Source organism: Motacilla alba, chromosome 9 (assembly GCF_015832195.1).
Source record: "Motacilla alba alba isolate MOTALB_02 chromosome 9, Motacilla_alba_V1.0_pri, whole genome shotgun sequence".
Taxonomy (NCBI): Eukaryota; Metazoa; Chordata; class Aves; order Passeriformes; family Motacillidae; genus Motacilla; species Motacilla alba.
The window spans coordinates 4,544,676-4,558,299 of NC_052024.1; the positions used below are offsets into that span (position 1 = coordinate 4,544,676).

At 55.5% G+C, this 13,624-nt stretch overlaps 2 protein-coding genes across 5 annotated transcripts; one reads left to right on the forward strand and one right to left on the reverse strand.

Annotated features, from left to right (window-relative positions):
- The first annotated feature begins 4,430 nt into the window (after window positions 1-4,430).
- On the forward strand, window positions 4,431-7,575 carry LOC119704805 (aquaporin-12-like). 3 transcript variants are annotated; one of them, XM_038146555.1, is made up of 3 exons: window positions 4,431-5,429; window positions 5,746-5,862; window positions 6,680-7,575. In XM_038146555.1, exons 1-3 carry the CDS (start codon window positions 4,708-4,710, stop codon window positions 6,804-6,806), a joined length of 966 nt encoding a protein of 321 aa, XP_038002483.1. In that variant the 5' UTR covers window positions 4,431-4,707; the 3' UTR covers window positions 6,807-7,575. The 3 variants fall into 3 exon arrangements, with proteins under 3 accessions (XP_038002483.1, XP_038002485.1, XP_038002484.1); XM_038146556.1 differs by having other exon boundaries at window positions 4,441-5,314; XM_038146557.1 differs by lacking the exon at window positions 5,746-5,862 and having other exon boundaries at window positions 4,434-5,314.
- Window positions 7,576-9,253: 1,678 nt separating this feature from the next.
- Window positions 9,254-13,136, reverse strand: LOC119704527 (galactose-3-O-sulfotransferase 2-like). 2 transcript variants are annotated; one of them, XM_038145906.1, is made up of 3 exons: window positions 12,607-13,136; window positions 11,020-11,941; window positions 9,254-10,354 (listed from the first exon to the last, which is right to left on the reverse strand). In XM_038145906.1, exons 2-3 carry the CDS (start codon window positions 11,782-11,784, stop codon window positions 9,527-9,529), a joined length of 1,593 nt encoding a protein of 530 aa, XP_038001834.1. In that variant the 5' UTR covers window positions 11,785-11,941; window positions 12,607-13,136; the 3' UTR covers window positions 9,254-9,526. The 2 variants fall into 2 exon arrangements, with proteins under 2 accessions (XP_038001834.1, XP_038001833.1); XM_038145905.1 differs by lacking the exon at window positions 12,607-13,136 and having other exon boundaries at window positions 11,020-12,459.
- Between the last annotated feature and the right edge of the window lie 488 nt (window positions 13,137-13,624).

Below are 13,624 nucleotides of genomic sequence, written 5' to 3' on the forward strand. Positions count from 1 at the left end.
TATGCTATACCAGCCTGTTTCTTTAAAGTTTTACTACTCATCAGTGTCAGTACCAGCCTTGGGATCCCCACAGGCTTTGCTCTGTGTGCCTCCCAGAAAAACTCTGGATCACTGAGGGGAGGAGAGCAGCTCCAAAACACCTTTTCACCCACTGTGGAAGAGATCCCTGGCCCTCCATGTGAAGGGAGCAGAGCAAACACCAGCCTGGCCCATCCCAGCTGCATCTTCCCCTGCCTTGGCCAGTGCTGGGCTGGGACCGATGGGCCCCGTAACCTCTGGAGATGTGGTGATGGTTCAGGAGCTGCTCCCAAGAGCTCTGCTGTGTTGCACCATGTTGATACCATCCGCCATCCTGCTTATAGACATTATGGCACAGGATCCATGGGAACTGAGCTGTCCTGCTGCCCGCTGGGAGGATTTGGCTCCCGGGTTTGCTCCGTCGCCAGCGATCGCCATTGGACTGTGGCAGTGAGGGCACCAGGTGCCGACAGCTCTTCGAGGACTTGGGATGAGATCTGTGCTGCCTCCTGTCCTCCAAGGCTGCAGAGAGCCACTTTTGCTTTCCACTGGACCTACAAAAAGGCTGTGGGATGTTGGCCTGCCAGTCCAGCCAAGGACAAGGAGGGATTTGCTTTGGGGTCGAGTCTGGGTCAGTTGGCTCCGGATGAAGCTCCTGCCTCGGTTGTGAATGGCGAGGACTTGGCATGTCCCGTGTTCCCCGTGTGCTGCTGGGAAATGGGCTCTTCCCCTTTCTTGCATGTTGTACAAGCTTTGCTGCCACACCGGCAAAGGGAAATGAAGAAACCACTCATCTCCAGCAGCTGCTTCACCCTCACATGAGAATGTTGGTTTGCTCAGAGCCTGTCCCTTCAGGGTTACCAGTTTGTTGTAGTGTCTTTGTCTTCCTTTGTGATCCACTCTTTGTTCATGTGAGCTGGTGTTCTAACACTGCATTTAAGTGATTTGGCATTTAATTTCTGGGGGAAAAGTGGACAAGAGGAGAAGGTGGAACTCAGGACTTAGAAGGCTTAGTGGAACTCAGGACTGTTGGGATTTTGATACTTGAGGGAGAGCAGGGCTTTGGCTGATTTTGGCTTGCACGGCTGAAAGTTGCAAGTCCTTGGTAAATCCTCCTAAATATTGTGTGAATTTGCTCATCCCTTGCATGTACCTGCCTGAGACTAAACCCAAGAGCAGCCCCATTTTTTGAGATCAGCTTATTCAAGATTGGATATTTAAAACATGGTTCTTGAAGGCAGTAAATTTGGGGGCAGCAATTTCTCCCTTTCTGAGCCGCTGTTTGGCTGCAGTGAGTTACTGCAGAGCTGAGCACAACTGCTTGGACTGCACCAGGAGCACGCTGGTCAAAACCAGGGTGGGTGAAAAGTGAGGATCACTTTAGCACATTAGCAGCATTTTCATGGTGGTGCCTGAAGAGCATTGTTGGGTTTCAGTGCAGTTCCAGTGGCTCCTGTGCTGGAGCAGAGTGCTGTCCATAGATCCCTGCTCCTAGGGATTTGTACAGCTGCATTTTCCCCCCTTTTTTAAATATAACTTGCATTTTGCTCTCAAGATTATTTTTAATAAAAACAGCTGTGCTCAGTCATGTGAGAAAGCAGCACGAAAGTTTGCTGAGCTCAGCCAAACTCTGGCTCTTGCTCTCCAGATGTGTGGAGGAAGTAGGTTCTCTAAGAGCTGTTTGCCCTGCTTTGAATCCAGCCTAAGGAAGGGGTTCTTTTCCTTGAGGGAGGGAAATACCACCAGGTGAGAACAATGACTTTGTGACTTCTCTACCTGCAGCCTGTTAGGAGGGAGCAGGGCAGCACCAACACAGCTTGTCTTGCTTTTCCCAGCTGGTGTCTGCAGTGGGACTGTCCTCCAGCACATCATCACTTCAAATCACAGAATCAGCAAGGCTGGAAAAGACCTTTAGGATCATCAAGTCAAATCCATCAAGATTTCAAATCCCCATTGACCTGAGTGTTAAAACAGCCCGTAGGGACCAGCGGTTTGGGTTTTCTAATGGGATTTTCCCAGTGGGAAGTTAGGAGTTGCTCATTCTCTTTCAGGGCCCCCAGACTTCTGCTTTGGAGCTGTGTTGAGGCAGTGCAGAGGAGGGAAGAGCAGACAGGCTGTGTCGAGGCATGGATGTGTCTCAATGCACAGGCTCCACATCCTGGTGTTCCCTGGAGGGCTCGTGGACGGTGAATCCAGCTTGGTACAACTGTGGGTCAACGCTGAGGACACTGCGGGGCTCAGGGCAGCTCCTCGGAATGGTCTGGAGGGGGAGATGGGCCCACACCGTGTGCAGGGCTGAGCTTCCTCAGGACAGATGTCTTCTGGAGTTCCTTGAGGTTTCTAGAGCCAAGGATGACTGACCCATCTTTGTTATTTTTTCCTCTCAGTGAATGCTTGTTCTAAGGATCCAGGTTCTCTCACAAAACACAATTAACTCTTGGATCCCCTGGAGCCTTTTTCCTGCCTGACCATGAAGGGAAACCTGCCCCAGGTTCCTGCTGCCTTGTCACAGCAGCTGGGAACATGTGGCAGCTCCTGGAAAGCTCTAACCCACCCCCTGCCCAGTGAAACTTCCCTTAAATAACCTTATCACTCTTCTTTTTTCCTGTAGCTGTTGCCTCTTTGAGGGCAAAAACAGCGAGGGAGCCTGGGTGGCTCTGCTCAGCTCTTGTGCCTGTTCAGTGTTTTTGGGGAGTGTTCATTTTGCTGAAATCTGGAAGTGCCAACCTGTTCCTGTCCAGTGGTTAAACTTAAATATCTGCATTTTAAGCCCTGAAAGCATGCTTGGTTTAGAAGGACACTGGGGTTCCAGCTACAGAAAAGGGGTTTTTGGTGGGAATGTTGGAATTTTTAGATAGTTTTGTTCCTAGAAGAGCAGCCCTGCAAAGCTGCATGGAGCCTGTCGTCAGCACTAACACAACTGAGGGAATGAGCCCCTGGCCTTGTTTAATCCCATAGTTATCCTTGGAATCAACAGCTCCCAGCTCCTCTCTCCAGCCTGGGTTAAACGTCCCACAGCTGTGCCACGGGCAGAATTGCAAGCAATGGGTGGGAAATAGTTTTTAAACCTTGGAATATTTATTTCCTAAGGCCCAGCTCTTACAATGGTTGAGAAGAAGGGGAAAATGCATTTCTGGGGGAAGGAAAACATGTTGGGATTTCTTTCCCAGTTTTGCCAGTCTGTGTCCCGTGATCTGGTGGTTCTCTTCCAGGGACTGGACTGGGGCTGTGTTGCTGGGTCCTTGAGAGGTTTTGTTTTTAAAGAGGAAACTCTACTGGTTTCTCTACTCCTGGGAGGGGAGGGGGAAAGAATCGAGTTGGATTGTGATGTTGGGTATTTCAGGGCTTATTTTGCAGTGATGAGTAGCTTTGACCAGGACTTTGTTGCTGCCAGAGGTCACTTTTCTTCAGAACAAAATTGCTAACTTATGAGACTCTTAAGGAATATTTCATTTCTGTAAGTCAAGCAAAGTAATTTGTTCATTTGAGGTGAAAGATGGGTGCTTGTCCTGCCATCTGGAGGGTGAATTTGGTAAAGAGGGCTAAACTGGGAGAAGTTCTGAGGCAGGCTGACCAAAAGGTTTTGTGGGGGAGGAGAGGGGGGCTCAGATGATGGGTGCTTGCAGCTGCTCCCTCTCCTTGCCCAGACTTCCCACGGTTTCCAAAGCCAGGGCTGTGAGCAGTGATCCCATGGACCCTTCCCCAGACCACTGCAGGGTGGGCACTGGGGGGTGGAGAGGAGTGGGGAGGGAAGATGGAAGCAGGGAGGGTGGTGCTGAGCTGTGGCCTTCACAAGCATCCCCACAATGCCGTGGTTCTCTGCTGTCAAAGCTGTTGAAGGAGAGGCTCCAATGCACTGGCATCTGCTCCTGCTTTTCGTGGCTTGGGCTGCACTGCTGGAGCCGCCTTGAACTGTATGAAGAGCCTCATCCCTGCCCAAGCGTGCTTCAAACCTGGGTTTCCCGGTAATTCCTTTTATAAATGACTTGGAGGGAAATAAAATGGCCCAAATCAAAGCTGTTGGCTCTGTGTGTGTGACGGGGCAGTGAGAGGAGCTGGGTTACCTGCCAGCACTGCCTGCCCTGGGGATGCTGGAAAGCCTGTAGGGATGGCAAATGTGGGCTCAGAGTGGTGGCACTTCTGCTGCAGATCAGGGAAATGACCCAGAAGACGCATCATGTATTGTTTACTACGGAATTCCAGAATGGTTTGGGTTGGAAGGGGCCTTAAACCCATTTCTTTCCACCCCTGCCATGGGCAGGGACACCTTCCACTAGCCCAGGTTGCTCCAAGCCCTGTCCAACCTGGCCTTGGACACTTCCAGGGATGGGGCAGCCACAGGCATTGGAGCCAAGCAGAAAGAAAATGAAGTTTTTTGTTCCTTCTGGAAGAGCTGTCAGCTCTGGGGAGCTGCTGTGGCCTCTCAGGTGTGAATGCTGGGGTTGGGGGCTCCGTGCCTGGTGGAGATAACACCAGGATTTCCTGGGACAAACAACTTGGTGGCTGCTCCAGCTGCTGTGAGTCCAGCAGCTGCCTGTGGCACTGGCATTGCTCTGCGGGGGCCACACGTGTGGCCCTTCCCAGGCCTGTCGGGCTGTGCCACGTTTGCTTTTGCTTGCCTTTATAAAGAGGAGGTGCAGGAGCTTCCTCTGCTCCTTCCCAGGCTCTGTCCCCAGCACAGCCTTCGCTATGGACGGCTTGAATGTCTCCATTGCTTTTTTTTTCCTGGGTTTTGGGGTGTGCCAGGTGCTCAGGTGGCTTTCCAAGAGGCTCCTGTCCCCCGGGACACATGGCTGCCTCGCCAGGGAATTTGCTGGCTCGTTGCAGCTGTGCATGAGCTGCCTCGAGCTGAGGATGCTGATGGAGATCGGCCCCTGGGGTGGTGGCTTTGGCCTGGACGTCGTCCTGACCCTGCTCTTCCTCCTCTCCGCCGTCCACGGCGCCTCTTTGGACGGAGCATCCGCCAACCCGACCGTGTCCCTGCAGGAGTTCCTGCTCCTGGAGTCCAGCCTGGCAGCCGTGGTGGCCAAGCTGCTGGCGCAGGGTGTGGGTGCAGGGGCGGGCTGGGCTCTCACCCGGCTCTACTGGTCCTGGGAGCTGACCCAGCTGCACTTCATCCAGAACCTGATCGCGCCCGAGTGCAGCTCCTCCATCCGCGCCTCCCTGCCCCACGCTGCCTTCGTGGAGGGCTCCTGCTCCTTCCTGTTCCACCTGGTCCTCCTCAAGGTGCGACAGAGCCACCCCCTGTACCGGGTCCCTGCGCTGGCAGCGACTGTCACCTTCCTGACCTACACAGGTGAGCGGCGCTGGCGTATCTTCTCCCCAGTCGTTTGGAAAAGCACCTCACTTGTGGGGGAGGAACGGCCCCCTGTTTTTCATCTTCCAGGACTGGAGAGGCAGGGGTTAACAGGGTAACAACCACTCAGGTGTCTGTTGTCTGTTATTTTGGAGAGTGTTCATTTTGGGATGAAGGTGGCAGTTTGGGCTGTCTGGGCTGCAGGTGAGTTTTGGCTCACGGCCGTAGCTCAAGACTGGGATCACCTCCCTGGAACCTCCCCTGCTGCAATCCCCCAGTCCTGCACTGAGCTTTTCTGCTTCCCACAAAGTTCAGCGCCACGAGGGTGGGATTTCCCCGCTCTGAGAAGGCAGGCAGGAGGGGTCTCAGCCCTTTGTCAGTGTTCCAGAGGATGCAGTGGGACTGTTGGCCACCTTTCTCTTCCCACACAGCTGGACCGTACACGGGGGCCTTCTTCAACCCTGCCCTGGCCACAGCCACCACCTTCCACTGCTCGGGGAGCAGCTTCTGGGACTACATCCAGGTGTACTGGCTGGGGCCCCTCACAGGTGAGACCTTCCCAGGGGGCAGGGCAGAAGCGCTCAGTGTAACGTGGACTGTTCTGGCAAAGGGCTCAACTTGGGGTTGCCAGTGGCAAGTGTCACTTTTCATCTGGCCTCGTTGACCCTGGGGTCATCTCTTTGCTCTCCAATTTTTTAAATTCCAGCTTCTGCGTGGCACAAGGGCAGAAATCTCCCTGAAGCCAAAGCCTGGGGGAGGTTTAGCAGAGGTGTTCTAGGGCAATGGCAGGCTGAGCTATGCTTTGAGGTTGTCCCCAGCTCCAGCATGGTCATTGGGAGCTGGATGAGAGTGGAGCCAGGTGGGGATCAAGCTCTGCTCCCAGGTAACTCTGATGGGACAAGAGCAAACGGCTTCAAGTTGCCCCAGGGGAAGTTTAGGTTGGGTATTGAGAACATTTCTTCTCTGAAGGGTGGTCAGGCACTGCTGCAGACACAATCCCCGCAGGGATTTAAAGCTGGATGTGGCACTTGGGTCATGACCAACGGTGACCTCGGCAGCACTGAGGGACTGGTTGGGCTTGATGGGCTCAGAGGACTTTTCCAACCTTAACGATTCTCTGCCAGAAAACTGGGGTGGATTATGGGTCAAAACAGGCATCGTTTGTTGTGTTAACCACAGAGTGGTAAATTCTCCTTAAAGCAGTACAGCGAGGGTCCCTCAGCTCTCGGTGGGGACTGCAGTGGTGCCCAGCTGCCTTTTGGTCCTGGTGAAGGTTGTGACAAGGACCCGAAACCGCTGCTGAGCTGCGGGGAGGGTGGAGATTCTCTGCACAGCGCTCGGAAGGGGTCTGTGCTCTCATTCCAGGGATGCTCGCTGCCCTCCTGCTGTTCCAGGGCAACATCCCACGCCTCTTCCAGAAAAACCTCCTCTACAGCCAGAAGAGCAAATACAAGGTGCCCAAGGCAAAGGTGACAGCGCAGGTGGAGGGTGACAAACCACAGAAGAAGAGGAAAGGAGGGAAGAGCAACTCGGAGCCCCGTGCCTGAGCCCAGGGGTCCTGGCAGCCCTTTTCCTGGGAAAGGGTTTCCCGGTGTGGGGGATTTTGCAGCTCGTTCAGTCCTTAAAGCATCACAAAGGAATCTTCGCAGGATGCCCGAGCCCCTGATCTCCTTTGGGAATTGCTTTGAAAGCCTCCCTGGAGAGCCCGAAATGTTTCAAGCCCGCAGTGCTGGCTCAGAGAGAAAACACGGGACACTTTTGCATAAATTGCTGGTTGCCTTGAACTGCCAGGAATCTTACGGGGAACTGGGACCGTTCCATGGGCAGGCTTGAGCAACCCGGGGTTACTGCATCGTGCAATGCCTGCAATAACCCCACTGGGTCTCTTGCAGCCCTAAAAACAAAGTGTAAGCCAGTAACTGCCTTGGACACTTGGGATGGGGAGGAAACAGGCTTTGATCTTTCGAGTTATTAACGGATACTTGTTAAAAATTGGTGGGGTTTGAGTTAAACTTGACCTGAAGTCCTTGAATTGCACAGGCTGAACCTGGCAAGTCTTGGAGAGGAATTAAAAAAGCCTCGAGGCAATAAAGTTCACTGGCCAGGGGAGAACCTGCTCCTCTGGGGATGTGCTTAGCCTGGGTTTTGGTGCTGTAAGAAATGGTGTGCAAAGGGTCTGTGGTTAGAAAAAAAATAAAAATAAAAAAGAGACCCAGGCAGCTGCTGTGCATCCCTGGGCTCTGCTCCGTGTCTACGTGAAATATTCATAACTATAAAATTACAGTTTGTGGGGGGGGGGGAAATAAAGTGCTGTGGTTGCCATTTGGGTGAGTGATGTCATGGAGACATCCCCCAAAATGGGAGTCACTGTGATGCCCAAACCACCTCTGCCCTGCCTGCTGTGGAAAGGGGGGAAATGAGGATCCTCCTGGAAACGGGGATCCCCCAGGCTGTGCTGGGCCCGGGGCACCCCATGGGAGCTGCACCCTGGGTGACAGCACAGGGACATTGTGATGCTCTGGCTGTCCCAGCATCTCTGCCCTGGATCAGAGTTCCTGACAGGAATGACCTGCTCCTATTTCCTGAGGTGAAAACAGGGAAGAAGTGGCACACAGTGAAAACCTGGAGTGGAGGTGGCAGGTGCAGGTTTGGTACCATGCCCAGCCCTGCTCCTCCCTCCCCTCTGCTGTGTCCATGGGGAGACAACCCCAGGGTGCTGCTTGGCCTCTAGGCTGCCCATCCCAGGTGATTTCCTCTGGGATTGCCCTCTGGAGAGACCGGCAGGAACCCCAGAGCTCTGGATGAGCCCACCCCACATCCCAACACGAGAAAAGAGGGAAGGGACCAACACAGCCATACTCGGATGTGCCCCAGAGATGAAACTTCGTGGCACACCCCAAAGCCATGGTGCAAAATCCCCAAAAGGTGCCCTCTCCTTGTGCCTGGCTGGATGCTTGGCACTGCCCTGGGAAGGGCACTGGGAGCACAGCCTGGCTTTTTTCCTGGTTAAACTGAGCAGGAGCCCTTTGGGTGGAAGCTGAAACCTTTGTACGTGCCCCAGGGACACCCTGGGATGCTCAGATCCCCCTGAGCAATTTTTTCAGAACCTTTTTTGGTTTGGAAATCGTGCTGAAAAGCCAGAGATGGGGCCTCTGTTTATCCCAGCTGATTTGCTGGCTCTGCTTTTGATTCAAGGAGAAGTGCAGGATGAGAAAAGTCGGGCTGAGTTGCCCTCCACAAGCCATTCCTGCAGGATCTTTCCCAGGGCACAGGATATTCCCGCGGCAGCAGAGAGTGGTGGCTTGGAGTGTCTGGCTGCAGGGAGGCTCACGAGATGTCTCCCTGTCACACAGGGGTGGAACTTGAGTCTGACACTGCAGAACAGGATGCTGATCCTATAAATTCAGCATCCAAAGGCAACCTGTAACCACAGAGTCAGCACAAAATAATGATGGGGGCTCCCTTTTTTTCTGGTTTGTTTTCTTTGTTTGATTGTTTGTTTGGGGTTTTTTGGGGGTTTTTTTTGGTTGTTTGTTTTTGGGATTTTTTGTTTTGGTTTTTTTTTTTTTTTTTGGTTCATTGGTTTTTTTGGGGGGGTGGCTGTTGTTTTTTTGTTTTTTTTTTGGTCTTTTTTTTTTTTTTCCCTCCCACTTTTCAGGACAAATTAGGACATCTTCAAATGCTTGGGGTGTGCTTCTGGGGCTTTTGGGGAGGTCGTCTACTGGGCGGACTGATGCAATTAAGAGGAATTTAAGGAGTGACAGCGACCGTTGTTATTTTTAATTAAGAGGCTGCTTTTCCAGCATCAGCGGAGCAGGGGCGAGGTGCAGCTGCACAGACAGACAGACAGACAGACAGACTCGTTCCCACGCTGTAAATCGAACCCCGCAGCTCTGATTTACAGCTTGACCCCGTTCTGTCGCAGCACAGGGGCTGAGGATCTGGGCTGCCCTCCCGGACCGGCTCCTGGCTCCTGGAGCCGGTGCTGTCCCGAGGCTCGGGCTGCTGTCTCGGGAGGGGGTTTTCCCTCGGGACGAGCCCCGTGCAGCCGCCGGGAGCCGCTCAGCGGCCCGTGCTGCCCCGGCAGCGCCCGTGCTGTCGCCCAGCGGGGCAGGGACGGAGGCTCCGCGGCTGCCGGGGCAGGGCAGCCCCGGCCGGGAGGGCCGAGCCTCGCTGCGCTCACAGACGGAGGATGCCCGAGGGTTCGGGGGCTCAGTTTCGGGTGGCTCCCGGGCGCTGCGGCGGGGCTCGGGAGGCAGCGGGCCCGGGGAACTGCTTCCTGTAGAGGAGGCTGCTGTACTGCAGCTCCGGCGTCACCAGCCGCCGGCAGGTCCGCTCCAGCTCCGGAGCCAAGCCCTGCTTGAGGTTATAGCCCAGGATCCGGGCCCCGCCGTGCTGCAGCGGCCGCAGGGAAGAGTCCTTGATGTCCTTGGGGGCCACGCTGCCCGTGCCCTGCAGGCAGGCCCGGGCCAGCTCCGCCTGCCGCCGCCGCAGCGCCGCCACCTCCCGCCGCAGCCGCTCCCGGCCGATGTGGCGCTCGATCCTCGCCCAGAAGGTCCTGTTAAAGTGCGTGTAGATTTCCCAGTCCAGCCTGTTCCAGGCCTTCAGCTTCTCCACCACCGAGTCCGGGAGGGGGGACTTGGTGCTGCTGTCCCTGATGTTGAGCGGGAAGGAGACGACGCTGTCCAGGTCCCAGCACAGCGTCTCCTTCAGCAGCACCATGGACTCGTCAAAGTACTCGGAGATGAGCAGCAAGTCGAAGGACGCCTCGATGGCCTTCAGCATGAGCTGCACCCGCTCGGGGGACGCGTCTCCGTCGGGGTTGAAGCCGAAGTCGAAGGTCATGAGGTTCCTGGCGTAGTGGCGGTCGCCGCTGGCGGGGTCGTAGTAGCGCCAGGGCTGGCTGAGGAACTCCTCCAGGCTGCGGACGCGCGAGAAGGCCGACGCGCCCTTGTAGTACACAAAGGAGGACTCCATCAGCTGCACGGGGTTCCTCAGGATGGAGAAGTAGACGGCGGAGCTGGGCACCACTTTCTGCACCTGCGGAGGAGAAAAAGGAGGGTTTGGAGGTGGGGCGGGGAGAAGGGACCCGCTCGCCCACAATGCCGGAGAGCAGAGGCAGCTGCTGGGGCTGGAGCTGGGGGCGCTGGGGAGGATTTCAGGGTGCAGCTCATCGAAGGAGCTGTGGGGAGCTCCAGAAGAGTCACACGGGGAGCGCGGTGAGTGAAGCTCCCCACAGTGGGCTGTCACAGCTGTGTGGCCGGGCTGGGATGGAGACACTGCCCGTCTCCTTCCCTTTCCCCATGTCCCCGTGTCCTCAGGGGGCACCCAGAGGGGTGCATGCTGGGCACGGCTGACCCGAGCTGATGCACTTTGGTTGTTCTCCTCTTGCCGCTGGTCCTCTCTGGGCCTGTCCAGGGAGCAGGACATGTCCCAGGGCCCACCAGACAAGAAAGAGATGAGAGTTGCTGGCTGCTACAAATGCTGTCTCCCTCTTTGCCCATGGCTCACAGCACAGGGCTTCATCAAACCTGCTCACAGAATCTCTCAGGAGGTGCCACCAACATGCCAGGTACCCGTGAGCAATCCTGACTCTCTTTAGTTCATCCCTGCAGAGTTTATGTGCTCGACAGGTGCCCCTCCTTGTGCCCCCTGAGCCCCTGTCCCCCTTCCCTGCCCGTGCCCCTGAAGGGTGGCAGCTTTACCTCTGGCTGCAGGAACCGCATGTGGTGGCAGAGGATGTTGAAGCGCCGGGGGCTCAGAGGGGAGAAGCCCTGCACGAACTTGGCCAGGAAGTGGTGGGGGTAGTAGAGCTGGAAGCCCCCGCCCTGGGGGAAGGCGAAGGTGAGGTTGTGCGTCTCCCCGAAGCGGAACAGGATGTTCATGACGGTGCTGCTGGCGCTCTTGTGGACTTTCAGGAACACAATGTCCGTCTTGGGCTTGCACGTCTTCCCCAGAGGAGAGGTGACTCCTCTGGCCTGCTGGCCCTCTCCAGCTGCAACCTCCTTGGCCTTAAAGGCTTCTGTCCAGCTTGGGAGAAATCCTGTCTCCAGGTCCGTTTTGTAAGAGTCCTCTGCCTGCAGAGGTTGAGGTGAGTTTGGGATGGGCTGTGTAAATGAGGTGCCCCACTCAGGGTGGGGAGACCCCACAGCTCGAGGCTGAGTCTGGCTCTGTACCTCCACCTGCACCATTCCAGGTGGGGACATTCCTCTCTGCTCCTCCGTGCTCAGCCTGTTTGCAAAGATGATGAACTTGCTGGTGACAGCTTCTGCCAAATCTGCGGCGACCCTCCCGGGAAGGCTTGGAGAAGGACTTTCTCTGGCTGCATTTTCCAGGCCAGGAAGCTGGGGTTTCAGCTCCGTGGGTGACAGATGGGCTCCCACCTTCTCGCTGCTCTCCTCAGGCTGCTGCATCCAGCGCTCCTCTCGGCTGCTTCCCGGAGGGGTCTCCTGCCTGAGGTACAGATGCATCCTGAAAACATCCTCGGTCGCAGCAGGGGCTGGCTCAGCTTCCCTCTGCTCCTCAGGGGAGTCATCCTCCCACAGCAGGTCGGGGCTGTGGAGGGCAGAGGCGAGCTTGTGGCCCGTGGTCTGCTGCAGGCCCCGCTCCAGCTCACACTGGCAGCTCCTGTGATGGGGAGGACACAATGCTCAGCTGCAGGAGGTGGGAGGACAGTGCAGAGGCAGCTCCTCTGCATCCCAATGAACCCCCTGACCCCCTAAAGCCACCCCAAAACACGTTCCCTCCTTTTCCTGGGGTGGGTGGCATTGCTGATGGGCTTCACTGCTGCCCTGAGGGATGGGGGCGGGTGCAAGAACTTGGGCTTGATCATCTTGGAGGTCCTTTACAACCTGAATGAGCCTATGAAGAGGAGAAGGACAGGTCAGCAGTGAGGTGGCAGTGTCTCTGTCGTGCTGGAGCATGACAGGACGGTGGAAGGAGCCCAGCAAGAGGAGGCAAGGAGAGAGAAGAGCTGGTGGTCTGGAGAAGCTAAAGGAGCTATTGCAAATAACCCCAGACTGGGAAGGCTGGCCTTAAGGGCTGTAGGGTTTTGTGGTGAGCCAGGACAAAGCCCAAAGCAGCTTGTCTGACCCCAGGGTAGGCTCAGCTCTGGCCAGGGCATAGGGGTGAGATGTGGGACACCCAGAGGGCCCTCTCTCACCTGAATTTTCCTCCCTGTCTAAGGAAGACCCTTCTGGGTGGTTTTCAGGAGGGCAGTTCTGAGCCCACCTCAGTGGCCAGCAGAAGGCTGGAGAACGAGGTGCAGGTGTATAATTCTGCTCGGGACCTACCCCAGAGGCTGCAGCTTCTCCACAACCTGAAGTGTGACCAGGAGGAGGACGAGGAGACTGAAGGAGATCCAGAGCCGACCTGGCTGGCACCTGTAGATTGCACTCAGCTTCCTGCAAGGAAACAGACGTTTGAGCCCATTTGTGGGGAGGAAAAGCCAAGAGCAGTGGTGTGTGTGAGGCAGGCGGGAGAGGTGCCTTGAAGCTTCTTTATTTTTATCTTTATTTCAGGTAAGGTCACGTTTTCAGGGGCGGAAATGATGCAGAGGCAGCGATAACCGGGGAACCTCCGAGCTGTGCCCCAGCGGTGCAGCCTCATGGAAATTTCCAGATGGGCCACAGGCATTGTGCTGAAAAGCAAACAGTGATAGCCACTGAGTCCCTTGCCTGCTCAGAGCCACCTTCCTGGAGCAGCCTGAGCTCCCCCCAGGCAGCAGGAACAGGGCACTGCCTGTGTGTTCCCTGCCCTGCCTGGCCAAGAAGGATCAGGATCTTGTCTTTGTCAACATGGACAATAAAACTCTTTTTTCCTGCTCTCCCCACTCTCTGCTGTTGGACTGCCATCTGCACAGGCTCCAGCTGTGGCTGCAGATGTGATGCCACTGAGGGCCCCAGCAGTGCCTGGATTTTAGTCTGATTTTAGCCATGTCTGCAGCAGTAGTGTGATTTCTTCAGGCCATCAGAATTGTGCTGTGAGGATTTGGGTTGTGTATGGTTACATTAAGGCCATGGAAATGCTGCCACAGGACTCCTTCTCTTTGTAAGGGCTGGCTGCAAACCCTGGTGGAGCTTGGTTGTAGCTTTAATCTTCAGTGGGACAGTCGAGGGGCTCAATTTCCTGGAAAAAAGGATTTGTTTGTATTTTTTTTTTCACAGAAAAGTTGTCCAGTCCCTGCAGATGTGACACTTGGAATCATGGGTTAGTGGTAGCCTCGGCAGTGTTGGGGGAAAGATTGGACTCGATGATCTTTGAGGGCTTTTGCAACCTGAATGATTCCGTTATTCTGCTGGGTTTTCCCCA

Excerpts from the sequence above, each read along its gene's own strand:
- LOC119704527 (XM_038145906.1), bottom strand. The coding sequence starts at position 11,784 with ATGCATCTGTACCTCAGGCAGGAGACCCCTCCGGGAAGCAGCCGAGAG. Across the intron at positions 10,355-11,019 it reads TGCGGTTCCTGCAGCCAGAG|GTGCAGAAAGTGGTGCCCAG; the intron begins GTAAAGCTGCCA and ends TCTCCTCCGCAG.
- LOC119704805 (XM_038146555.1), top strand. The coding sequence starts at position 4,708 with ATGGACGGCTTGAATGTCTCCATTGCTTTTTTTTTCCTGGGTTTTGGG. Across the intron at positions 5,430-5,745 it reads GAGAGGCAGGGGTTAACAGG|CTGGACCGTACACGGGGGCC; the intron begins GTAACAACCACT and ends CTTCCCACACAG. Across the intron at positions 5,863-6,679 it reads CTGGCTGGGGCCCCTCACAG|GGATGCTCGCTGCCCTCCTG; the intron begins GTGAGACCTTCC and ends CTCTCATTCCAG.